At 42.2% G+C, this 27,193-nt stretch overlaps 1 protein-coding gene across 1 annotated transcript in view; it reads right to left on the bottom strand.

Moving 5' to 3' along the window:
- RLF (RLF zinc finger) overlaps window positions 1-26,918 on the bottom strand; it is an 86,293-nt gene extending 59,375 nt beyond the window's left edge. The window contains exon 1 of the mRNA XM_055139720.1: window positions 26,642-26,918. Within this exon, the coding sequence (XP_054995695.1) occupies window positions 26,642-26,875 (234 nt within the window). The 5' untranslated portion in view covers window positions 26,876-26,918. The remainder of the gene's footprint in view (window positions 1-26,641) is intronic.
- Window positions 26,919-27,193: the final 275 nt, after the last annotated feature.

Genomic DNA, 27,193 nt, shown 5'->3' on the forward strand with positions numbered 1-27,193 from the left:
ATGCCAGGGAGTGGATCTGCTAGGTCATTTCAATTACATATATATATATATATATATATATATATATATATATATATGTGTGTGTGTCTCCATGTTGTTTTCCATAGAGGCTAAAACCAGATACTATTCCCACCAACAATGAGGGCAGGTTCCTTTTTCAGAGTATCCCCCAATCCAGATTGTTTCAAGGCTTACTGATACAGGCCATTCTCACCATTGATAACCAACTGCTTTTATTTGCATTTCACTGATAATCAGTGATGATGAACAAATTTTCTTATGCTTATTGGCCATCTTTATGTCTCTATGGAAGTATTGTTCATCTCCCCACTTTTTGACGGGAATGTTTGAGGTTGAGCTTTGAATAATTAATTTATCTTTGAAATAAGCTTTGTTGGAATATAGGCATGCCAATATTTTTTTCCATTCAGTAGCAATAGCATATTATTTAGTTTCTAAATGTTTGCGTTTCCCCAGCTCTCTTTTCATGGTTAACTTCTTCTACCCTGATGACCTTGTTTTTTTCCTTGATAACTTTTTGATCTGAAAAAAAGAAACTTGGTCTGACTTCTATTTTCATAACTTTGTAAACAGTTGATTTGTGTTTCAGCATGTGGTCTATTCAAGCAAATGTTTCATGTGTACTGAGAAGAAAGTATATTTTTTTTGTCTTTTGGTTGTGGGGAGTGGGGTGAAATCTTTCAAACAGTCTTACTGGGGTGCTTGCATTCATATTCCAGACTGATTTTCCCTCAGGTTCTTACTATATTCTTCCACTGCTTTTGACACATTTCCATCTGATGTAAATAGGATGTCCTATTCAAATCTTAAATTCCACATGACCAAACAAACATCTTCCCCAAAAAATATGCTCTTCCTCCTATGTCCCATCTAACCCCTTTTCAGGAGCCAGACTTAAAAGACTATCTTTGAAACCATGATATCAAATGATTACAGAAATCTGAAGCAAGAGAAATAGCACATGGATTAAGACACAAGGGTTACTTCTAGCTTTGCACTCAGGAATTACTCTTGGCAGTATGAATAGTCACCTGAGCAATGAGGGGTATGATTCCTGAGCATAGAGCCAGGAGTAACCCTATGTACTACTGGAAGTAACTCCCTCCCAAAACCCAAAAATAGAAATTACCTTTGGTCTAGAAGATGATGGCTCAGAGGCATAAAGTCCATGTTTGGCAAACACAAGAAGTGAGTTCAAATACAGTATCACCAAATGCACTAAGGAGATAAGACAGTCATGCTGTTAAACATGACCTTTTGAATGAAAAGGACCTGGAAGATGTTTTCGTGACCTAAAACAGATGCCTGACATGCACAAAGCAACAAAAGCCAATCTTACTTGTTCTTCTTGATTGGGGAAACACCCAGCAGTGCCCCTTATTTCAGGGATCTATCCTCCTGGGGCTCAGGAGACCATATATGGTGCGGGGGATCAAATCAGGAGCCATGAGCAAAGCAAGTTCCATATCTGCTGTATTATCTCTTAGGCTGTGGCTTCCTTCCTCAAAGTTTACATCTGATTTCCATATAATATACTGATATTAGTGTTGCAATTTGTGTTAAGTCACATTCACATGTGAGTTACCAGTGGTACACTCTTACATCATGACTGCTTCTGCGGAACTGTTAAAAATGACTGCTTCTTCAGAACTGTCCAGTTAATTGGTATTTTACACTCTAAAATATTAATGTTTTACCAAAAAATGACAAAAAGATACCTGACACTTGGCATTCACTGTTAAAGCTGCAAATCCTCTGGCAATAGGAAATAGATGATTTTTTTAAGAAAAGAATTTTCATCATTTCAAATTTTGCACTTACAGCAAGAAAGCTTAATTTAAAAAACTTTTATGGGCCAGACTGATAGTACAGCAGGTAGGGAGTTTGCAAACCCGGGATTCGATCCCTGGCATTCGATATGGTCCCCCCAAGCACCACCAGGAATAATGCCTGAGTGCAGAACCAGGAGTAACCCCTGTGCACCAGCGGGTATAGCTCTCCCTCAACCAAAAATATTTTTATCATGTAAAATCCCAACAGCAGAGTAAAATATGACTACACTTTCGACAGACCTCCAACAGTAAGGAGCACCTAAACTGGATTTCTTAAATATGGCTTGTTTGAAAATATGAAAACGAGGGAAACAGAAGGGCTCCAAGTACACAGAAACTTGAACAAAGTCAAAACCAGATGGAGGCAAATGGTGAGAAGATTAACACATGAAACAGAGAACATACTGAAGACTCCCCAGAAAGTAACTCAGATGAGTGTGAAATGAAATGAAACTGAAATGAGTTAAGAAGAGAACAGTTAGCTGCTTACACTGAGAAAGTGACAAGAGTAAATCAAAACTTTGTTACAACGGCTACTTCTAGACAAACCACACCCAGGGATGGAGAGCTGGTACAGCAGGTAAGACTGTGCCTTGCACATGACAACCTAGGTTTGATCCGCAGCAACCCATGCAGTATTTCAAGACGTGTTAAGAGTGATCCCTGAGCACTGCCAGGTGTGATCCCCTAAACAAACAAAAACCCAGTAAGTCCAGAAGTCTAACAATCTTGGGGCTGGAGCGATAGCACAGCGGGTAGGGCTTTTGTCTTGCACAAAGCCGACCCGGGTTCGATTCCCAGCATCCCATATGGTCCCCTGAGCACCGCCAGGAGTAACTCCTGAGTGCATAACCCCTGTGCATTGCCGGGTGTGACCCAAAAAGCAAAAACAAACAAACAAACAAAAAAAAACAGAAGTCTAACAACCTATTCGTCCATTCTGGCTAAATCTCACTGGACTCAGTCCTTTATCCTAGTCTACCAAAATAATTTTATAATATGTATTCTGTCGTGGGATTTAACTGTAACTTTTAGCTGTTCACCTTCATATTTTTAAAATCTTTTGCTCTTTCATAACTAAAGTATCACTGTTTAGAAAGTAGACTGCTGTGCAGAACTGTACAATATCCTCATCTAAAGGAATAAGCAGGGCCCAGAGGAACACTACATTGGCTTAGAGCCACCTGCCATGCACATCCCGGTCTTCAGTTCAAATCCCCAGTGCCATACATACATAGTGTGATTCAAGTCGTGCTGTGAATACCAGTTCAAACACCACAATTGAAAGTGCAAAATTCGATGATACCACAATCAAGTGTGCAAGCACAACCAGATGTGTGACTCCTGAGGAATACTACCAGAAAAAATATGCAAGCACCAAAGTCAGGTAAATAACCCCTAGTCACTGTGATCACAACAAAAGGAATGGGGCAGGGGGAGGTGTAAAAAAAAAGAGAGAAAGAGAGGGGTCTGGAAGATAGTATAGGGGTTAAGGTGCATACCTAACAAGTGGCTGGTTTGATCCCTGGCATTACTGAGCATCACTGAGTACAGCCCTGTAGCCCACTCCCCCACAACCTCCCAGCACCACTGAGTGGAGCAAGTGATGGAGCCAGCCAATGGCAGAGCTGTAGTAATGGTCATGAAGCAGAGAATCATCTTGTGAAATCCTGCAACACTACATGCAGACAGACCACTATCCAAGAGTCACCCAGGGTCATTCTCAGAGGCATCTGGTACACAATTTACAAGAATGCTGTAGATATTGGCTATCCGCAGATCACTTGTATCACTTGTCTTCCCATTGATCTTCAATTTGCTCGAGTGGGTGCTAGTAACATCTCCATTTGTCCCTGTCGCGTGCTAATGTAGCCCAATGATATCTGCTCGATCCAGGAACAGGAAGAGCCTCAAACTGTTCATTCAGGGTTTTGACAAAGAAGTTTGACCATCTTGTTGGTGAGCGGCTATGCGGTCTTTTGACGTCCCATGGAATCCAGTCGGTAAAAGCTCTAGTCCAGCAGTCATCTCTGAATCGCAATACATGTCCGGCCCATCTGATTTTTGATGTCTTGGCGAACGAGACAGCATCCCTGATTCTTGACCGTCGACAGAGATTGGAATTCCGAATTCCTTCTCTCACTTGAGTGAGACGTGATACTCCTAGCATAGCTCTTTCGATTCCTCTTTGGGATACCTGAATAGGATTCTCATCCTGTTTGCATAGGGCCCAGGTCTCTGAGGCGTACGTTAGTGCAGGGAGAACAGTGGAATCGAAAAGATGTGCCCGGAGTTGGAGGTCCTTTGTCCTCTTAACCACTTCTTCGATGCTCTTGAAGGCGTTCCACACTGCTCTCTTCCTCCTGTGCAGTACTGGTGCCAAGTTGTTCCTCATGTTGAGCTCTCAACCCAGATATACATAGCTGCTGCATTCGGAGATGTTTGTTCCATTGAGAGCAAATGGAGTGTCAGGGACTAGTTCATTTCTCATGAGCATCGTCTTGTTGAGGTTCAGCTGCAGTCCGACCTTTCCACACTCGCAGTCGAAGTCGGCCAGCATTTGTGCTGCTTGGCTAATGTTTGGTGTTATGAGAACGATGTCATCAGCGAAGCGGAGGTGGTGTAGTTGCCGACTGCCTATCTTCACTCCCATCCCTTCCCATTCCAGTCGTCGCATGACATTCTCGAGGGTGGCACTGAAGAGTTTCGGTGAAATGGTATCGCCCTGCCGAACCTTTACGTCAATGATCACTTGTAGAATGGTGAGATCCTGGTGATGAATCTGTAATACAGCTCACGGAGGATCCTGATGTAAAACTATTTCAACATATCTGCAGATAATGGCTGCTATCTACAGAGCCAAGACTGCAGATGAAAAAGTAACCTACCAGGAGTTCCAGAGTGCACTCCCGTTATCAGTGAAGGTGTCAACTGACTTTTCAGACAAAAAAGGAGGGAAAAAATGTCGTGATGCATTCCATCATCACCCACAAATAGTTAACATACAATATCAAGTGCGGGGAGTTCTAAAGCCCAAGTACAAGAATTTTAATGGAATCACTTTATACATTGTTGGGTGAAATTTTCTGCAACAGAACTGGAGAGATAACACAGTAGTTTAAGCACTTGGCCTTACCCATGACAATTTGGAGAAATTGTATATAACCTTCTCCCAAAAGTCATTCTCTGCTTTCCCACTCTGGAGATGTCTATATTTTCTCCTGAACATTATTCCTTTCTCTCCTCTTGCACTTTCCTAAGTAAACTTCTTTCAATAAAATTATTTCACTTCACGAGGAAAAAAAAGCAAAAAGAAAAAGGCACCTGTATTGCGCTTAGCGAAGCTCAAGTCAGATCCCTCAGAGCAGGTGGTTCCCTGAGCACCACAAGTCACCCCTGGTTCAGAGCCAGGACCAAGCCCTGAGCACCACACCAAGTGTGTCCCAAAACAACAACAAATGTTCTTCAACAACAGTGTCTCTTTTTAATAAGAACTGTCCAGTGGTAGTGCAGAACTAGAGTCATTCCTGGAGAACACCATGGTTCAGTGCTTGAGTAGTACGAGGGACTACATAGTAGTAGGGATAGCTCATATTCATACATGCTAAGCAAGACTCTACCACTTGAGGGGCTGGAGCAGCAGGTAGGGCGTTTGCCCTGCACGTGGCCAACCTGGGTTCAATCCCTAGCATTCCACATGGTCTGTCGAGCATCCTAAGCAATAATTTCTCAGTGCAGAGAGCCAGGAGTAACCCCTGAGCATTGCAGGGTGTGACCAAAAAAGAAAAGAAAAGAAAAGAAAAGAAAAGAAAAGAAAAGAAAAGAAAAGAAAAGAAAAGAAAAGAAAAGAAAAGAAAAGAAAAGAAATGGGGCTGGAGCAATAGCACAGTGGGTGGCGCGTTTGCCTTGCATGCGGCCGACCCGGGTTCGATTCCCAGCATCCCATATGGTCCCCTGAGCACCGCCAGGAGTGATTCCTGAGTGCAGAGCCAGGAGTAACCCCTGTGCATTGCCAGGTGTGACCCAAAAAGCAAAAAAAAAAAAAATAGTCTTTACCATTTGAGCTATCTCCTCAGTGCTAATATCAGCATTCATATAGCTTAGTTGTGTAACCCCTGTGCATCGCCAGGTGTGACCCAAAAAGCAAAAAAAAAAAAAAAAGAAAAAAATAGTCTTTACCATTTGAGCTATCTCCTCAGTGCTAATATCAGCATTCATATAGCTTAGTTGTGTGCCCTAACTTATTCACAAATGTCTTTCTGGACATTATGTTTACTACTTTGCTTTATTATACACACCATTGACAATACCACTCTAACAATTATTTCCACGTATCTGTGACAATTTTATTTTCTCTTTAAATTCGGCTACCGTGATTTACAGTATTATTAGAGGGTTTCATGCATATGACGTTCCAATACCACTCCCTTCACCATACCTTCATGCCCCAGCCCCCACTGTGGTAAATTCAGTTCTCATTTTCTATTACCTTTGGTTGTTTAATGTTGTCTAGCGAACTTTCTTTATATCCCACACAGGAAAGATCATTCTGTATCTGTTCCTCCCCTGACTAATTTCATGCAGTGTGATACTCTCCAGATCCATCCACATAAATTATACCACATGATCTCATATTTTTTCTTATAGCCAAGTAGTAGTCTATTGTGTATGCATGTCATAGTTTCTTATCCAGTCATCTATTCTTACATATTTGCACTATTTTCAGATCTTAGTTATTGTGAATAGTGACTCAGTGAACATAGGCATGGAAAGGTTTGTTTGTTTGTTTGTTTGTTTTGGGGGGACAAGGCTTGGGGTAGATGCCAAGAATCAGAATTGCTGAGTTGTATAGAAGCACAATTCTAAGTTTTCTAAGAAGTGTCCATATTGTTTTCCAAAAGGGCTGAACAAGTACACACTGCCACCAGTAGTGGAAGTGGGTTCAGTTTTTCATAATCTTGTCTTGTGCTGTGGGTCAGTCTCACTGGTGTGAGGTGATAGTTCATTATTTCCATTCACATTAGTGAGGCAGAGCATTTTAAAAATATACCTACTAACATTATACCAGACTATCAACTAAGCTAGAGCCCCACGCCGGCTGATGACGAGAAATAACCATCTCTTTTGGTTTGTTTCCCTTTGTCAGGCAGCGTGGTGATTACTAAACAGGCGTGATCTCGGTGGCGCGGGACGAGGGGGGAAAAAAATAGAAAAGTTATGTAACAAACAGCGGGACTTAATATCTCTACATTCTCAGCAATGGAGAGCCATCAAATGCTTCCTTGACAGTGGGACTGTCTTCTCTTTTTTGGGGGGAAACCCTAGCAACAATAGTGAATTATGTGTTGAAACATGGACTGTAACCAAGATAAAGCGTAAATGAAGTGAAACTTATCACTTACAAGGGCGGGGACTGGGGGGGTGGGAGGGGGCGGGAGGTATAATGGGGTGGTTGGTGATGGAATATGGGCACGGGTGAAGGGAAGGGTGTTTGAGTACTGTATAACTGACATAATCATGAGAACTTTGTAACCCTCCACATGGTGATTCAATAAAATTTAAATTTAAAAAAAAATATACCTACTAGTCTCATTTTCTTTGAGGAAGTGCTTATTTTACAAGTGCTTTATATATCTTGGGTATTAACTGTTTGTGACAATTTTCTGAAGATACTATCTTATTAATAGAATTTCCTGACCAAAAGACACCACATATTTAAGGCTTTACATAGCCAAATCCTACTCCAGAAAACTTATTTCAATTTACATTATTCCTTTTAGTGTTAGCATACAATAAAAATAGGAGCTGTCACAAAATTTACAATCTCAACACAAAATTTTGCCATCTTTAAAAAATAAACTATTCTGTCCATTCAATTTACAATATTTTTATTACTACTGCAATTGCATGTGTTTTCATGTTTCCTCTACGATATGAGTCTTAAAAATCTAATCACAAAAGCACTCATATGATATCATCTCACTTAAACAATAAAAGGAAGACAAGTCTGGAGAGATAGTACAGTGGGTAGGACACTTGTCTTGCAATGCAGCTGCCCCGGGTTCCATCCCTGGCACCCATTTGTTCCCCTGAACCTTCCAGGAGTGATCACTGAGTACGGAGTTAGGAATGAGCCCTGAGCATTGCTGGGCGTGCCCCTCACCCCCAAAAAGGGGGAAGATGGGCCAGCAAGAGAATTTAACAGAGGTGCATACCTAGTGTAAATTTGAACCCCAGAAATTCATGGCCCCAAGCACCATCCACTGAGGCTCTGGTGACCCCCAGCACCACCAGGGATGTCACAGTGGTACCCAGAAGTACCACACCCCTGGGCCTGAATATTGGAAAATCCAGACCAGTTGGCCTACTATTGCCAGAAGTAGTTCCTGAGTTACGAAGTAGTTCCTATTATGAACAGATAGAATATCATTAGTAAAATACTAGCAATCTAAATTCAACAACATATTTAAATAGATATATCACAACCAGTGTGACTTCTTTTTCACACTGAAGACTGCGTTAGCATATTTAAAACATCAATGCAGGAGCTGCAGAGATAACTCAGGGGGTTAGAATATATACTTGGCATGCAGAGGATCTAAGTCTGATCACTGTCTCACATGGGCCCAACCACTACCAGGTGTAGCCCTAGCAGCAACACATTCCCAGGCCTGAACACTAAATCTCCAGGCCTAAACCACTGGATCAAGTATCACCAGAGAGACTTCCAGGACCTCCTGGGCACAATGCTTGAGAGGTAGCAACAATGAAATCAATGGAATAAACCACATCAAGCAAATGAAAGGAAAAAAACCTTCACAAGGCTACCAACTGATATGGAAAGGATATTCAACAAATTCAACACCTTATCAGGATTTTAAAAAAATTAACAAGCCTGGAATTAAAAAAAAAAAAAAAAAAACCTACCTTGGGATCAGAGAGACAATATAGTGGGTAAGGGCTTGTCTTGCGCACAAGGTTTGTTTCCCAGCACCCCATACAGTCTCCTGAGCACCAGCAGGAGAAATGATCCCCGAGCACAGAGCCAGGAGCAAACTCTGTGCACCACCAGTGTGCCCCCCTCCCCCACCCCCCAAAATAAAACTATTTCAACATACTATAGCCCACCAACCAAACCAAATCATGCCTCTTGCACTATAACAGTGAAAGACAAAAAGCTTTTCCTTTCAGCTAAGGAACAAAGATACCTGCTTTCACCACTTCTATTTAACACCAGTACTTGAGTTCTGGAAAAAGCAAGTAGGCAAGAAAAAAGAAATAAACCATTCAAACTGGAAAGTAAAAGTATCATCTTTTGCAGATAAAATATTTAAGATGGGCCAGGGAGATAGTTCAAATGATTTGGAGCACATGTTTTTCATTTGGGAACCCCATTTTGATCCCTAGCACATGTTCTCCCCAAGCACTGCATGGTGTGCCTCAACAATCCCCCCGCCCAAAAAAGAAAATGTTAAAATGGCCACCAAAAACAATCAAATAAATTCAGAAAAATTATAGGACACAAAAATCAACACAGAAAAAGGTGCTTGCCCTGCATGAGGCTGATCCAGGTTTGATCTCTGGCATCCTGGCATGCCATATTCCCTTGAGCCCGCCAAGAGTAATTCCTGAGTATAGAACAAGGACTACCCCTAAGCATTGCCAGCGATAACTCAGCCCAGCACCCCCCCCCCCAATAAATACATGTATATATATTTAAATAGAGAGCTATAGCACAGTGGTAGGGTATTTGCCTTGCACATGGTCGAGCCAGGTTCCATTCCTCCGTCCCTGTTGGAGAGCCCGGCAAGCTACCGAGAGTATCCCACCCCCACGGCAAAGTATGAGGCAAGGAGTAAACTCAGAGCAGTGCAGGGTGTGGCCCAAATACAACAAAATAATAAGGGGAAAGGATACAATCATTCTCCAAATATACACAAATGGCTAATAAGCATGTTAAGGTGCTAATATTGCTGGTCAGGAAACTCTAATCAAATACCAAGTGTTGTAAAGACTTAATAATTCTCCAGAATTTGAAGCCCTTGTGCTTTGCTAGTGAAACTAAAACCAAGAATTTACTAAACTATGAATGGATAAACAATTTGTGCTATATACTCACAACAGATTATTCAACATTAGGAAGGAAATTTGACACATGCCACAAGATGGAAGAATATAGGCCATTAATCTGCCAAATGAGCAAATTATAAGAAAGCAAACAGTGTTAAGATTCTACATGTTATAAGGACCATTTATGAATATCCCATAGTCACATTCTTGGAGAGTGAAAGTAGGTAGTATGGCAGCTGCCAAAGGATTGGGAGAGAGGAACAGAGGATTAGTGTCGACTGGGATCAGTTTCAGTTTGGAAAGATGAAAAGGTTCTAGAAATAAATGGTGGTAATGGAAATACTATTTTGTTTATTTATTGGGGGATGGGGGCTCCCAAGTAATGCTAGAAGTCCAGGGGACCTACCTGCAATTCATGCAAGTGTCAGAGGAATAAAATACTGCTCTGACCCCACACCTGACATTGATGGGTTGGAGACAGTCATAAAATAAATGTAATATCACCATACACTTAAATCCTTAATTTTTAGAATTTTTTATTATGTACATGTCACCACAAATAATGTTGTCTTGGGATTTTGGTTAAACATTTTCAAGAAAAAGAGGTGGGTGAGAATGCAAAAGGAAAGATAAATTCCAACATTCTGTATTTCTGCTTCAGCAAATCTTCTATTACTAAAATAATTTATCTAGGGACTGGAACAATAGCACAGCAGGTAGGGCGTTTGCCTTGCACACAGCCGACCCAGGTTCAATTCCCAGCATCCCATATGGTCCCCTGAGCACCTCCAGGAGTGATTCCTGAGTGCAGAGCCAGGAGTAACCCCTGTGCATTGCCAGGTGTGACCCAAAAAGAAAAAAAAATTGATCTAAAATACTCTCAAATCTGAAAGATTTTTAAAAATTCAAGCATTTTCATAAAACTCTAAGGCAGCTGCATAACAGAGTGAAATAAAATGCTGCCTAAGGATTAATACCTCTACCCCTATCATTTGCCAGCTCAAACTTTTTCTTTGTTCAATCACTCAACTGAAATTGAGTACTACTTTAGTAAACCATTATGCAATACAGCTTTTTAGAAACATGTAATAAAAACAAACACATGACCCCAGCTGGAATGATAGCACAAGGGGTTGAGCACATGCCTTGTGGGAGTCCTGGGTTCAATCCAGGCAGCCCACATGGTCCTCTGAGCACCTTCAGTAGTGACCCTTCATCCACCCCCCTAGGAACAGAGCTGGTAGTAGCATCTGACACTGTCAAATGTGACATCAAAACAAAACATAAAAGACAAACCATAAAAGTTTACCATATTAATCAATTTTAAGATTAGTTTTGTGGTATTATTATATTGTGCTACCATCAACACCTATCCACAGAACTCTTTCCATCTTGCAACTGAAATGGAATCCATTAAAAAATAAATAAATAATTCAAAAACTCCCAATTGTTGTCTTCCTACAACCCCTAGCAAGCAACATTCTACTTCCTATCTCTATGTGCAATATAGCTTTCATTTTAGATTTTCTCTCTAAAAAACACAACACAAGTACTGGCTGCACAGAGTTAACAAATATCAACAGATCGGAACTCAGTCAAGAAAAAGATCCACATATATATGGCTAATTTTTCAACAAGATACAGAGGCAATTTTTTTAGTGCTCACTTCAGCAGCACATATACAGAGGCCATTTTTCAATTTAATGAGAAAGCAGTGTTTCAACAAATGATACTAAAATGTTTAGATATTCCGATTAAAAAAAGGAAAGCCATCCATCCTTCAACACATTCCAAATGGAGCACACATATAAATATGACATGTAAAATAACAAAATATCCAAAGGATAATATGAGAGAAAATCTCTGTGGTCTTGGGCTTAGGGATATTTCTTAATATAACAACAAAACATATAATTCACAGAAAAAAAAAAGCCGGTAAGTGGACATTCTCAAAAGATCTTGATTTTTTCAAAAGACAATGTTTAATTTTTAAGAAAAACAAAAGCCTAAGAAAAATCAACTCAGTGGCTAAAGAAAACAAGTAGAAAACAGTGGCTAAAGAAAATAAGTAGCTACTTATGCAGGATCTTTTCCTTCCAGCTAATGTCTCATCCAAACTTTCTGGAAGTTCTCCTTGATATCTTACATAAGTTTGCAAACAGCTCCTATGACATCTACTACACTCTTCTGCCTCCATTCACCTTTTTGTGACTTGCTCTCTTGTAAGGGTGTTGTAAGGTGGTAGTGAGCATCTTAGTCTTTCCCCATGCACACAAGGCAACAATGCCCACACTGCACAAAGCAATGCCACCCATAGCATGGCACTACATCATACCTAGTACTGGAGAGAATGTGGAAACAATCATGCCAAGAGGTTTCCCTCCATTTCCTTCTTGTATGAGGCTGCCCTGTGTGTGATCTAGGAATCACATATGGCTCCCTGGGCCCTGCCAGGATTAATCCCTGAGCACAGGGCCAGGAGTAAGCCCTGAGCACAATCAGGTGTAGCCCCCAAACAAAACAAAACAAAAAGATAAGTGGGCCAGGAATGTAGTTCAGCAGTAGAGAATTTCCCCTGCATGCCTGCATGTGGGAAGCCAAGGGATCCATGCCTGAGACCACAAAGTGGGAAAAAAAATGGAAAATGAACAAGAAAAAAGAAAAAGCAAGTCACACAAGAGAAACTGAGTAGTAATAACTATATAGTAAAAAGATATACAATTCCTCACAAGAAGAAAAGAAAACCATTGGCACTGGAGGATAGTACAGCGGGTAGGGCATTTATGCTCGTACATAGCCAACCCAGTTTCAGATTCAATCCCCAACATCTCATTATGGTCCCTGGGGCCCATCTGGAGTGATTCCTGAGTGCAAAGCCAGGATTAACCCCTGAGTATTGCCAGGTGTGAGCCAAAAACAAAATAACAAACAAATAAACCTCAATGAGGACTGGGGCTGTGGTCAAGTGACAGCGCAGAGGCTTTTCATGTATGAGGTCCTGCAACTGATCCCTGGCACCACAAAAATATTCCCCTCCATCCTTCCCCAAAAATAGCACCACTGAGTATGGTTTCAGCAGCAAAAGCAAAAAAAGCACATTTCCACAAGAATGACTAAAATTGAGCTTTTTAAAAATTATACCTAGTACTGGAGAGAATGTGGGAACAATGGTAACTTTCATACACAGGTAACTGACATAACCTGGCACATATACTTCGGAGAACAACTTGGCAATATTTACAATACAGTTGAAAGTAAGACTACATGTGAACCCAGCGGTTCCACTACAAACATATAGGCTTAAAAAATTCATTCGAAGGGCTGGAGTGCATGCTTTGTATGCTGGAGCCTCGGGTTCAATTCCCAGTACCACACAGTACCCAAGTCAGGAGTAGAGCCCCCACTCCTCCTATCCCCAGCACCACCAGGTGTGGTAAAAAAAAATAACAGAACAAAAATGCCCTGTGGAAAGACATAATGGGAAGATGTCTAGCCTAGCAGCTAATGCTTTTAAATCCATTAAAAGAGTAAACAACTACGTGCATAATAAAATTCTGCACATCAGTAAAAAATGAATGCACAAAACTAAACATTTCACTATAGAGAATTCATAGAAGTTTCAGAAGAATATGTAAAGTACATTTAAGTAAAGCTGGAAAGATGTAACTTGCTACCTACTGTATTATAATGCACAAATACAAAGTAAAGATAAGGGAATAAATTCCAAAATCAGGATGTGTACAAAGAGATATCTGTGAAAGAATAAACAGGTAGCTTTATTGATTTCATTTCTGATTATATTCATTCTAGCATGTTCTCCACTACTTTGTACTGGAGATATTTGACTTTGTAAAAAGTAACACATTTAGGGGCTGGAGCGATAGCACAGAGGGTAGGGTATTTGCCTTGCACTCGGCCAACCCAGGTTCGATTTCCAGCATCCCATATGATCCCTGAGCACTGCCAGGAGTAATTCCTCAGTGCATGAGCCAGGAGTAACCCCTGTGCAACCCCGGTTTGACCCAAAAAGGAAAAAAAAAAAAAAGACACACGGGCCCAGGGCTATATGAGAGAGATCTCAATGGCTTGAACTTCTGCCATTGCAGGTGTAAGACCCTGAGTTCAATTCCCTGCACATCACATCTACTGAGCCTGGTCCTCTCAGTTCTGCTGTTTGAGAACTGCCAGCTAGATAAGAAATACATGTGAGTATCTCAGCAATACTCCTGCTAGCATTACCAGTGTGTGCTTCACTAAAAGGAATTAAAGGGAGTACCACAAGGATCAAATGGCCTCAGAACACCACAATAACAAAAAATGAGGCAGGAGAATGTACCACACCCTTCAAAGTTCTAAGCAAAAAGTGATTTTTAAATATAGATTCCTATACCCAGCCAGTGAGACCTGGAGCACTGGAGGGTGCTAGAATAGACAAAAACACTGGAGAGTATTAGTCTCACAACCAAAAGAAAAAGAAGTTACAGAGTAAGACATGAGGGGCTGGAGTGATAGTACAGCAGGTTAAGGCATTTGCCCTGCACAGGCTAACCATGGTTTGATCCCTGGCATCCCATATGGTCCCTGAGCATGACCAGGAGTAATTACTGAGTGCAGAGACGGTAGTAGCCTCTGAGCATCACCAGGTGTGACCCAAAAGGACAAAAAGAAAAAAAAAAAAGAAAATGACAAGAGGGCCAAGACACAAGCATATCTATCTGACAAGGGAAAGAAGCAAAGTCAAACAACTGATAAAATGAAAACTGATTTCAAAAGCATGCCATAAACATACAAACACATGAAATCATGAATGTCCCATTAATTCTCTACTAAGAAAAATGATACTTTATGTTTTATTTTCTTCCTTCCTTGCCTTTGCTGTAATGACAAGGAACCATGCACACTTGGTCGTGGTGCTTACACGCACCTGACTATCTGCTGGAGATTGAACTGTTGCAGTACCAGAAGTCTAGACACAGTCTTGACACAGAGCCACTGTGATCAGGGGTGCCACTGTGTTGGCAGCACAATGGATGAAACTCATGGCTTCTTGCTTTCAAGGCAGGTAGGTGTTCAGAGTCCCTGAGCCATCCCCTGGCCCAACAAATGACATTTCAGTTACTGTCTTTCAAATTTTGTCTATACATTGGTTTAGAAAATAGACTAACAAAGTTTCCAAACTTTCCCTGGTGGGGGGGAGGGGGCGGTAGGAGGGGAGGACTAACAGACCTTAGATAACCCTTCATAGCTAGCTGTGTCCTTTTGCCTATTCAAATTGAAATTGAAAAAATACTGAAATAAACACAAAAACTAAATTTCACAAATAATCCCACCACTTTGAAATGTGTCACTGTCACTGTCATCCCATTGCTCATAGATTTGCTTGAGCGGGCACCAGTAACGTCTCTCATTGTGAGACTTATTGTTACTGTTTTTGGCATATCGGATACGCCACGGGTAGCTTGCCAGGCTCTGCCATGCGGCCGCGATACTCTCAGTAGCTTGCCAGGCTCTCTGAGAGGGGCTGAGAATTCAAACACGGGTCAATCGCATGAAAGGCGAACGCCCTACCGCTATGCTATCGCTCCAGCCCAAAACAAAACACCTTGTTTCATGTTATTTCCACTCTTACAATCAAAACCAATTTAATGCTTGTGTCATATAAATAAGAATCCGTTTTCTAGTTCTTATAAAAACCTACTGGGCTTGGGGGCTGGAACAATAGCACAGCGGGTAGGGCGTTTGCCTTGCACGTGACCGACCCAGGTTCGATCCTCGGCATCCCATATGGTCCCCCAAGCACCGCCAGGAGTAATTCCTGAGTGCAAAGCCAGGAGTAACCCCTGAGCATTGCTGGGTGTGACCCAAAAAGAAAAAAAAAAAAACAACCTACTGGGCTCAACAGTTTTTTGGCTTGAGAAGGTCCAAAGGAGATACATCACTCTCTCTCTCTCTCTCTCTCTCTCTCTCTCTCTATATATATATATATATATATATGCATATACATACATATATATTTTTTTGCATTTCCAAACTAGAAATATCTGATAAAAACCCTCATATAGTCCAAGAGAGATCCCTGGCATTTCTGCTTTTGCTTAAATTAGTAGGGACTTGGGTCAGAACTATGGTACAACAGGCAGGGCATTTGCCTTGCACACAACTGACCCAGATTCAATCTCTGGCATCCCATTTGATCCCCTGAGCATCAACAGGATTAATTCCTTAGTGCAGAGCCCTGAGCATTGCAGGGTATGGTTCCAAAACCAGGGGGGAAAAAAAAGACTCAAGGCATGGTTTAGATAAATCATTTTAAACTTAGCATTTTTATTGACCAAACCTTTTAAATGCTGAAATCAAGATCTCACTATGAAAGCAAAGTGAGGGATTACTGTATCATTGTCACTGTCATCCCATTGTTCATCGATTTGCTCGAGCAGGTACCAGTAACATCTCCACTGTGAGACTTGTTACTGTTTTTGGCATATCGGATATGCCATGGGTAGCTGGCCAGGCTCTACCATGTGGGCGGGATACTCTCGGTAGGGCTCTCTGAGAGGGGCAGAGGAATTGAATCTGGATGGACCGCATGCAAGGCAAATACCCTACCCGCTGTGCTATCGCTCCAGTGAAGTGAAGGACAGTGAACATAAATAAACAGATGATATCAATTCAAGTTTTTGAGTGTTTTAATTGGAATAGGCATTACCTTGAATGGGGATAAATGACAAACTTTTAGGAATATGAATACAACATTAATGCTCTCGTTTAAGTAAGTTTAAAAAACTCACTTATTTTGGGGCTGGAGCGATAGCACAGCGGGTAGGGCGTTTGCCTTGCATGCGGCCGACCCGGGTTCGATCCCCGGCATCCCATATGGTCCCCCAAGCACCGCCAGGAGTAATTCCTGAGTGCAGAGCCAGGAGTAACCCCTGAGCATCGCTGGGTGTGACCCAAAAAGCAAAAAAAAAAAAAAACTCACTTATTTTATATTGTTTGCTTACCATTTATATAACGTTATATAAAACAGAGAGTCTCTTACCACCGAGCCCAGCTGTCTTCCCCAGGCCCCTCAGGAGGGGGTGGGCTTCAGTTTCCCTCCCTGCCCAAGCAGAGCTCCAGCAGTTGAAGACCTCCAGAGCCTCACCATGCTCAAGGCTCCTCTCCATATGTTCGGATGAGCCTCATGCATGAAGGAACGGGCAGAGGAACCCAGGTGTGCAGGACCCGGGGCTGAGACCTCTAAGCCTGCTCGGATAGGGATTGGGCCTCTTCCGCCCAGATTCCCCATTTTCCAACAGCTAGGCAGTCACACCCAGGGACTGCCCCTGGCGACGTGTAATCCCACCAACGGCCAACATCCAGAGACTATAAAACCAAGCTCCTGGACATCTTATAGCCTACGTCTCCCTCTGGGAGAACCTGGCAAGCTACCAAGTTTCCTGCCCATGTGGGAGAGACCTGCAAATTCCCCACGGCATATTCATATGCCAAAACCAGTAACAATGATGGGTCTCATTCCCCTAACCCTGAAAGAGCCTCCAATGTGGCACACCATTGGGAAGGACGAGTAAAGAGAGGCTTCTAAAATCTCGGGGCTAGGATGAATGGAAACGTTACTGAGACTGCTTGAGAAATTCGATGATCAACGGGATGATGATGATAATATAAAAAATATAAGTCTCACGCATGAGTGAATATATTCCTGATATGCCTGGACTGTGCGACCACGAAGCACGACCCATCACAAGACACTCCTTACCCATTTTCCATAAAATCCTAAAGGGAAATATACATATATATATATATATATATATATATATATATATGCATGCCTCTTGGAGAGCCCGGCAAACTACTTAGAGTATCCCGCCCGCAAGACAGAGCCTGGCACGCTCCCCATGGCATATTCTATATGCCAAAAACAGTAACAATAACAGGTCTCATTCCCTTGACCCTGAAAAAGCCTCCAATCATTGGGAAAAACGAGTAAAGAGAGGCTGCTAAAATCTCAGGGCTGGGACAATGGAAATGTGCCCACTCGAGTAAATCGATGAACAACGGGATGACAGTGATATAAAACATTATTCATTAGTTTCAATAAATGATTCCCTAAAGTGTTTGGACATGACTTAGAAAATAATCCTTAGTACATGGTTTTATTTTCACACTTTCCTGTAGTGCTGAGCATCTAACTCAGATATTCTGCACAATGCAAGAATTCTGCCACTGAGCCACCTCCCTGACCCAAAAAATTAACAAACCAAACCTTAAAGATGGTAGCATTTTGCTAGGAAAACTGGATAGCTATCTGCAAAAAAAAAAAAAAAAAAAAAGAACTCTGACCTCTGTCCAGTGCCAAGCAAAAAAGTCAGATCAAAGTGGATTAAAGACCTCAATATCAGACATGAATCCATAAGGTACAGAGAGGAAAAGTAGGCAGAACCCTCCATGACACTGAAGCTAAAAACATCTTTAAGGATGAAACACCACCGACTAAGCAAGTGGAAACAAACATAAACAAATGGGACTATATCAAACTAAGAAGCTTCTGTACTTAAAAAGAAACAGTGATCAAAATACAGAGAGAGCCCACAGAATGGGAAAGAATATTTACCCAATGTCCATCTGATAAGGGAGTAATATCCAGGACATACAAGACACTAGTGAAATTATATAAGAAAAAGAAACTCCAACCCCATAAAAAAAACGGGGAGAAGAAATGAACAGAAGCTTCCTCAAAAAAGGAATACAAATGGCCAAAAGGGACGTGAAAAACTGCTCCACACTGCTAGTCATCAGGGAGATGCAAATCAAAACAACAGTAAGATACCATCTCACAACACAGAGACTGGCGCATATTCAAAAGAACAAAAGCAACTAGTGCTGGCATGGATGTGGGGGAAAAGGGACACTCTTTCATTATTGATGGGAATGTCAACTGGTCCAGCCTTTCTGGAAAACAATATAGACAGTCCTTCAAAAACTAGAAATTGATGGGGCTGGAATGATAGCACATCGGGGAGGGGACGTACCCAGGTTCGATTCCCAACATTCCATATGGTTCCCTGAACACCGCCAGAAGTAATTCCTGAGTGCAAAGTGTGATCCAAAAAGCAAAATAAATAAAGAAAGAAATAAACTCTAAGTTCCCTGCAGGAGGGAGAAAGGACAAACCAATGTTAAAAAAAAAAAAAAAAAAAAACTAGAAATTGAGCTTCCATACGACCCCGCAATATCACTTCTGGGAATATATCCCAAGGGTGCAAAAAAAGCACAGTAAAAATGACATCTGTACCTATACATGTTCATTGCAGCACTGTTCACAATAGCCAAAATCTAGAAACACCCCAGCGGCCCGAGAACAGACAACTAGTGAAAGAAACTTTGGTACATCTACACAATGGAATACTATGCAGCTGTTAGGAGATGAAGTCATGAAATTTGCATATAAGTAGATGGTCATGGAGAGTATCATGTTAAGTGAAATGAGTCAGAAAGAGAGGGACAGACATGGATGGGATGGGAGTTGTACGCCAAAAACAGATAAATGACCAAACATAACCTCTCAGTATCTGCATTGCAAACCATAATGCCCCAAAGTAGAGAGAGTATGGGGACTGTCTGCCATGGAGGCAGTGGGTGGGTGGGAAAGGGGGGGTATACAGGGGATATTGGTGGTGGGAAATGTGCACTGGTAGAGGGATGGGTGTTTGATCACTGTGTGACTGTAACTCAAACGTGAAAGCCTGTAACTATATCTCACAGTGAATCAATAAAATTTTTTAAAAATCATCCCATTTAAGCAGTAATTTGATGCCTCAACTAACAACCTGATTTGGCCCTAGTGGCATCTGATTTGAAAACATGAAAACATATGAATACATTAAAGGGGGGGGGAGCTATTGAGAAGCCCTAGGTCTTTCCAGTTACTCAGCTGAAATCAGATATCCCTGAGACTAGCAGTATTCCTATATAAAAACATCAATCAATGTTTGTGGGAAATGAGCATACTGACAAGTTTCTCATAATCATAATCCAATGCTAAATGTATCATAACATTCCAACAGTTTGGTATGTTCTGTTTTTTGAATCTCAAAGCAGCATGGGAAATTGCATGCCATACTAAATAATTATAGGCAAATTTTAATGATTTTAAACGAACATTTATTTATTTTTGGTCTGGGGGGCCACATCCGGTAATGTTTGGGAGTTACACCTGGCTCTGTGCTCAGAAATTACTCCTGGCGGTGCTCAGAGGACTATATAGGTATTAGGAATTGAACCCGATATGGCTGCATGAAGGGCAAACGCCTAACCCACTCCAGTCCTCATAAACTAACATTTTAAAAGACAGCAAATACAAAAAGTAAATACAGTCTCAGAGGTAAAACTAAATATCTAAGACACGAAAAATACACAAATGGTTTTAAAATGCGAATTAACCTAATAGTCTGATAGCGTTTTATTATAATAGTAAATACTGAAAAGTATTTAATAACACCAGAGCTGGCAAGAATACAGTGAGGGCTAGAGATAGTACATGGGTTAAGGAATTTGTCTTATATGTGGACAACCCCATTGATCTCCAGCACGACGTATGGCCCAACACTCCCCCCACGCCTCCAAAGAATTGTGAAATAAGAGGGATGCCTTATGACTGAAACGCAAGCAGGAAAGTTTGTAAATCTGTAACTATACCCCATAGTGATTCACTAATAAAAAATTTTAAAAAGTTAAGAATAGAGAAAAAAATAATACAAGAGATGCTCAACATTACTAGCAGACACAATGATTCAACATTTTGTATGTCAGTATCCACCAATATGTAAAATTACTCTTTAATCCAGTAATTTCAACTCCAGGAATTTGGAAATTATGCTATATATAATCAATACAAATTATTTCTAACAAAAAAGAATATGTTTTATTGTGCACACGTTCAATGTGTATGAATACAAAAAATCTTCATTATATTAAATTAATAAGTTAATATAGCTGGAGATAGAAGGTAGGGCATTTTCCCTTGTACGTTGGCCAACATGGGTTCAATCTCTGACATCTGGTACGGTCCCCTGGGTCCATCAGAGTAATCCCTGAACAGAGAGCCAGGAGTAAGCCCAAAAGCAAAGGAACAAAAGTAAATAGAAGTGTGTGTACATGAGTTTTATGTCAATTCCTAGGGAATGACGAGTTTGTTTTTTAATCTAGAATCATTTAAGTTAGGGGAGGGGGAGGAAATAAAATAAAATAGTTTAATATCTCCAAACTGTTTATCAATTAGGATGTTAACTCTTCTTCAATACACTAATACAAGGGAATTATTTTCTCTCTCCATCAATACTACCCCTCATTACACATATAAATGTACAATTAGAATAATGCAGGCTAAATTGATATGTAACGTCTCTAAGAAATGACCAAAATGTACTACTTTACAGTAATATCCTTCTTTTATTTTTGGGTTTTAGAGCCACATGCAGCAGTGCCTCACGAATCTAGGTGGTGCTCAGGGGATCCTGTCATGATCAAACCCAAGCCTCCAGCCTCCAGCATACAAACCCGTCAGTAGCGCTACTTCTCTGGCCTAAAAGATTACTTAAAGTGCTATTTATTATACTAAAACTATACATCTCTTAAGCATAACATAAACTACCTACAACATAACTTGTTTTGTGGCAAATTTGTTTCCTGAGCCAGGTACTGTACTATTGTTAGGTACCAAACATACAAAAAATTAAAAAATAAGTAAGACCCTTGCATTGGTTTATTGGCTTAAACAATGAGACAAAAATGGAAACAAATATTCAGACACCAAACTTATGCACAAGATGTTACTAGAATAAAGATGCCAAGTGAAAGATCTTAAGGGTTAAGTAGGCAGATAGGGAAGAGAGTCCAGGGTTAATCACGCACAATGAGAAAGAATGAACATTAGTAAAGGTGGTACCCCCCCACCCCACCCTAAAGAAAGAGGCTGGTGGGGCCGGAGCTATAGCACAGCGGGTAGGGCGTTTGCCTTGCACGCGGCCGACCCGGGTTCGATCCCCGGCATCCCATATGGTCCCCCAAGCACCGCCAGGAGTAATTCCTGAGTGCAAAGCCAGGAGTAACCCCTGAGCATCACTGGGTGTGACCCAAAAAGCAAAAAAAAAAGAAAGAAGCTGGTAAGGTGGGAGCCAAGAAAACCAGATGCTAAAAAGCATTTTGGCCAGGCTAGTGAACTGAATTTTATATTGCCTTTGGGGCAATAAACCATTGAAGAATGTGAGGGAATAAAGCGTAGATTGGATCTACAATTCATAAAATAGTGGGGCTGGAGATGTGACTTGGTGGCGAGCACTTGCCTCATATTTGTGAGGCCCTGGGTTCATTCTCTGACACCGCAAAAAATAATAAAATTAATAAAATAGAACATCAAAATATATTATAGATAAAGCCAATCAAAAATCAAGAGGGTGCAACAAAAGAACATTATAAAGCTGAACTAAGATAGTGATAATGAAAATAAGAGAACCGTGATATATACAAAGTGTTAAAAGAACACAAAGAACTAAGAGGAAATCTATCTAATGAAATCAGAGAAAGTGTCATAAAAGAAGTAACATTTACACTGCTCCCAAAGGAAGGAAAATTTGCCACGCAAGAAATAAGAGAAAGAGACAGAAAAGCACAAAGAGAAGGGAAGACTAAGGCTATTTTATTTTAGTAAAGTAAATCTATCATTTTGAAGATCAGTCAGTTGCTTTATACCAACAAAAGCTTAAGCATTCTGGGTCTTGAAGAAGCAAAAACTATGATGAGTGTGTGTGAAGTTCGCTAGAAGAAGAGAAGGTTGGGGTTAGGGAACTCTGTGTGTGTGTGTGTGTGTGTGTGTGTGTGTGTGTGTGTGTTAGGGAACTGTGTGTGTGTGTGTTAGGGAACTCTGTGTGTGTGTGTGTGTGTGTGTGCGCGCGCGCGCGCACGCGCACGCGTGTGCATGCGCGCATGTGTGTGTGTGTCCGTAATGTGCCCTGGAAGAAGAGAAGGTTGGGGTTACGGAACTGACTAGGTAAAAAAATTTGTGTGTGTTTGTCCCATTTTTGCCAAGACTTTATGCCAAGACTAAGAAACCTGATAAGTCCAACACTGTGGGGGCACTGTTGTTACTTGTTGTTTAAACAGTGATTGTATTATTTAGCCCAAACACAATGCATATGCACAGAGAATAAGAAATACTATTATTATTCCATTTACAAATGAAAAGGCTAAGAAAACAGCATGTTCAAGGTCACACAACTAGCTGAAATGATGTCAGTATGCTTTTCTGATTCAATTGCTTCTTTGGAAAAAAAAACTAAATTATATAAAAAAATTTTGGGGGGGGTGGGGGCATTTTGGGCCACACCCATGGTCCTCAGGACTTACTCCTGGAGATGCTGGGAGGCCATATACAGTGCCAGGGATCAAGCCCAGGGCTGCTGTGTGCTAAACTATCACTCCAGCCCCACAAAATTTATTTTAACCATTAAAAATTTATAGGAACTGTTATCCTAGAACCTGAAAGTATCTCAAATATACTAGGTCCACCCATAAAATTATTGTCTGATATTCTCAAAGTAAAAATCATTACCAATAATTTTAAGGAAGTTAAGGAAGTCTACGTAAGACCTTCAAAATATGTTAGAAATAGAAGTAGTAGTCATAAAACTTAAGGAATTTTGGTTCCCAGAATATAGCAAAAAATTTTCTGCAAAAACAAAAACAGGACTTTTCTGAAGTTAATCTTATCCACACTGTCTAACAATGTTTTCAAAAAAAGAGCTAAGGGAAAGGAAATGAAAAATTACTGCCGCATCCCATAGATACTGAGTACAAATTTCACAGAATACAACTTGATCATTTTCTTAGAACAATTACTTCTGATATTTTGTTTTTATCATCTAAAAACTTTTGAAAATTGAAAAAATGCCCAGTATGAGACAAACTTCTCTATCATTTCACATAGCCAATTCTAAAAATAGAACCGTTTAAGCATTACAAAATATGGACAAACTATTATTTTAGTCTTTGCAATAGATCTACCTGGTAAATGAAAGTCTAGAACAATTCTAAACTAACCACCAGATGAAAACACCTCTGCTGCAGTTCCACAGCCCTGAGAACACAGGACTGGCCTCTTTAAGGCCCCCATATTACCTATCTACATTTTATGTGTTCCTTGAAGGCAGTATCAATCTCCAGCACTTAGTGCTGAAGTCAAATTTCCATTAAGAGGATAAATAAATTTCATTCTTTCAAATTTGAAACCAATTCAAATTTGAAGAGCTATTCAAACAAGTTTGGATGGATCAAATATTCCTGTTTCTTCATGGATTTCCCCCCCCTGTATCTGGTGCTCAAGAACAAACTAAGTTTATTTTATTTGATCTGCTAGAAAAAAATGTGATACAAAATAGTGACAAATACTGTCAAGAACTATACAGAAATGTTTTATTAGACTGTTTGCATAAAGCATTACAAGGAGACAAAGGTCAGACGACAAAATATAGTCATGGTTTGCCCAAGATTATTATGTAATAAACTGTAGCAGCATAATTAGGACCCAACTAAATCCCAAACCAATGTGCCTTCTATTACGACATACCATTGGTACACCTTATCTCAGTAGTCAAAAAAATGCTTTGCAAAAATTTTAGGCAAAAATATTCACCAAAGAGAAAAATTACAAAAGTACTTTCATTTTGCACTTATTCTACGTTCTCACATCTCTAAGTGTCATCAAGGTTCAGTTAAAATAACACCAGAGCTACATGAACTAAGTATAACGCAGAACATAAATATGGCATCCTTGAGTGAGGAATGTGCAAAGGGTTGGAGTGTTGGAGTGCATGTTTTGCACACCTGAGTTTCAGGAGTTACAACCAAGTAACAAACTGAATGTGACTTAAAAACAAATATTCTCACAAGCTTCCATTTTGGTTACTTTATTCATGTTCTCTTTCTTGTAATATAATTCTAGTTTGGAAGGCTTCTCCCCAAAGCATTATGTCCCTTCTCCTATCATTTTTTTTTTTTCTAAATGGAAATGCTCACTCTATTCCCCCAACACTCCCCCTCCGGCAACACGCACATGCTAGACACTTACTTGACTTATTTTCATTATTCTAGCCATAGGGTCCTTCCTTGGCCACCCATTAAAGTGGTCTCTCCCATTCTCTTTCTAAGCCCTTATTACAACTTATAGCTAACCTTTTAATTATTTTGACTCGCTGTCATTCTCATTAGGATGTCCCAAGAGACCTCTCCCCTCACCACTGACCTGACAACATCTTTCCATCATTACCAAACTGCACTGGAAATACTGTTGATTCTGCCCCGCCTTCCAATGGTCAGCCCAAGAGTTAGGTGCTGTCTTAATCCTCAACACTTGTAAAATGCCCAGCCCCATTCTGGGAAGTCAATGAAAATTTGCAGAATAAAAGTTGTTTAGGAAGAAGCATCCTTGGTAAGAAGTAAAGAGCAACTACACCTCATGAGTTCATAGTGCTCGGGAAACGCTACAGGTTCTAAACACAAAAACCAGAGAGATACAATGTACGGAAAAGATTACAAGCGCAAAACTCCATTCTAAGCGTTGAGGTGCTTGGAGTTCCGGGGCGAGGGCGGAGGGCAACCATGCCAGTTCATTTTTCATTCTGCCACCGACCCACCGACAGACAATACAAACTGCCTCCCACAAATTATATTTTTGAAGCAACGCAATTTATTCCGCTCGCTCATTAAGAGTTCAAGTACCAACAAACTAAGATTATTTTGCATTCTCGCAGGCACCCAGGTGAGGTGTGCAAAGGGGCGGCCCCGAAATCTGATACAACACAAACCAAAGTAGAAATACTGGCAAATGGCTGATTTTATAAAGGCTTCGGAAACACGGGGGGTGGGGGGGGGGGGATTCTAGGCGTGCTCGTGGAAACGAAACTAACCATACTATTTAATCTGCAATCTTCGAGGTGGCCCCACTCGGGCCCACAAACAGGGTCAAGACCACACTCCACCTCTCTCCCCTCCCCCCGGGCGCTCCTCCCCAGGCCGGGGGACGGCTACTGCAAGGCTCGCCGGCCTCTTTCCGGGCAGCACCATCCTCACACCAGCACAGAAGAGGATAAAGAACGGCTTAGACACCAATGGGGCCCCCGAAGGCGAACGACCTAGCCACCAACCGGCTCCGAGGTCCCTAATCGGAAAGCGCTAGACGCCTTCCAAAGCCAACTGTCATACCTTCTCCGCGGGGGGCCCAGAAGACGTTCACTCCCTCCAAATAAGTCCCGAATAAACCCGGATTGCTCCCCACAGCCCAGGTATTCCAGTCTGACCATCGGCGCTTTCAAAACAAGACCTCCTGGTAGGAACGAGCCATCAATCCTCCCGGGGGCGACGGCCCTCCGACCGGCCGGCCAGGGCACAAGCCACCGAGACAAGGCACGGCCCTTCCAGGAGCCCCCAGCGCCCTCCGGACTCCGTCCGGCCCGGCGCAAGCTGCTCCGGCCGTGGCCAAAGTCGGGCAGTGGCGGAGGGTGGCCAGCGGTCGAGCTTCCGAGCTGGGCCTGCCCGGCTCGGGGGCGCGGCGAAGACAGCGGGGTGGCGCCTCTCGGCGCGGCCCGGGCGGCGGCAGCGCGCGGGGGCCTCTTCCCCAGCTCCCCCCGGCCCGCCGCCCTCCGCCCGGCCCGCCTGCCCCTCACCTGGCAGAAGCTCCGGCAGTAGTTCAACGATGAGCCCTCCGACACCTCCTGCTCCCTCAGCTCTGTCTCCAGCTGCCACAGACACGGCCTCAGGCCCGAGGCTCCCGGCCCCGGAGAGGCGGGGCGAGGCCCCCGAGCCATGGACTCCGTCTCCGTTCCGTCTCCGGCTCCGGAGCCCGCCGAAGCCTCAGTCCCGGCCCCGGCGGCGGCGGCGTCTCCCTTTCCGTCCGCCATCTTCCCACGGCCCAGCAGCGCGTAGGCAACCAAGCCACGTGACTCGCCGCCGGCTCCGCCCCCGTTCGCCCGCGCGTGATGACGCACTCCCCGGCGACGCCGGCGCCCACCGGATTCCGTCACTGGGACGCGGGGTGCCCCCTCTGGCTGCTCTCCGCGTCAGCCGCCCTTAGCAACAGCCTGGCAACAGCCTGGCAACGGCTGGGCCCCCGGCTGGTGCCCCGCTCAGGCCTGGTAGACGCGTCAGGGTGTGCCGGCAGCGCGGCCAGACCCACCCGGCAGTAAACAAACGTAGGCTGGATCGGAGCGGGGTGACTC

The sequence above is a fragment of the Sorex araneus genome, chromosome 5 (genome assembly GCF_027595985.1).
Source record: "Sorex araneus isolate mSorAra2 chromosome 5, mSorAra2.pri, whole genome shotgun sequence".
Classification (NCBI taxonomy): domain Eukaryota; kingdom Metazoa; phylum Chordata; class Mammalia; order Eulipotyphla; family Soricidae; genus Sorex; species Sorex araneus.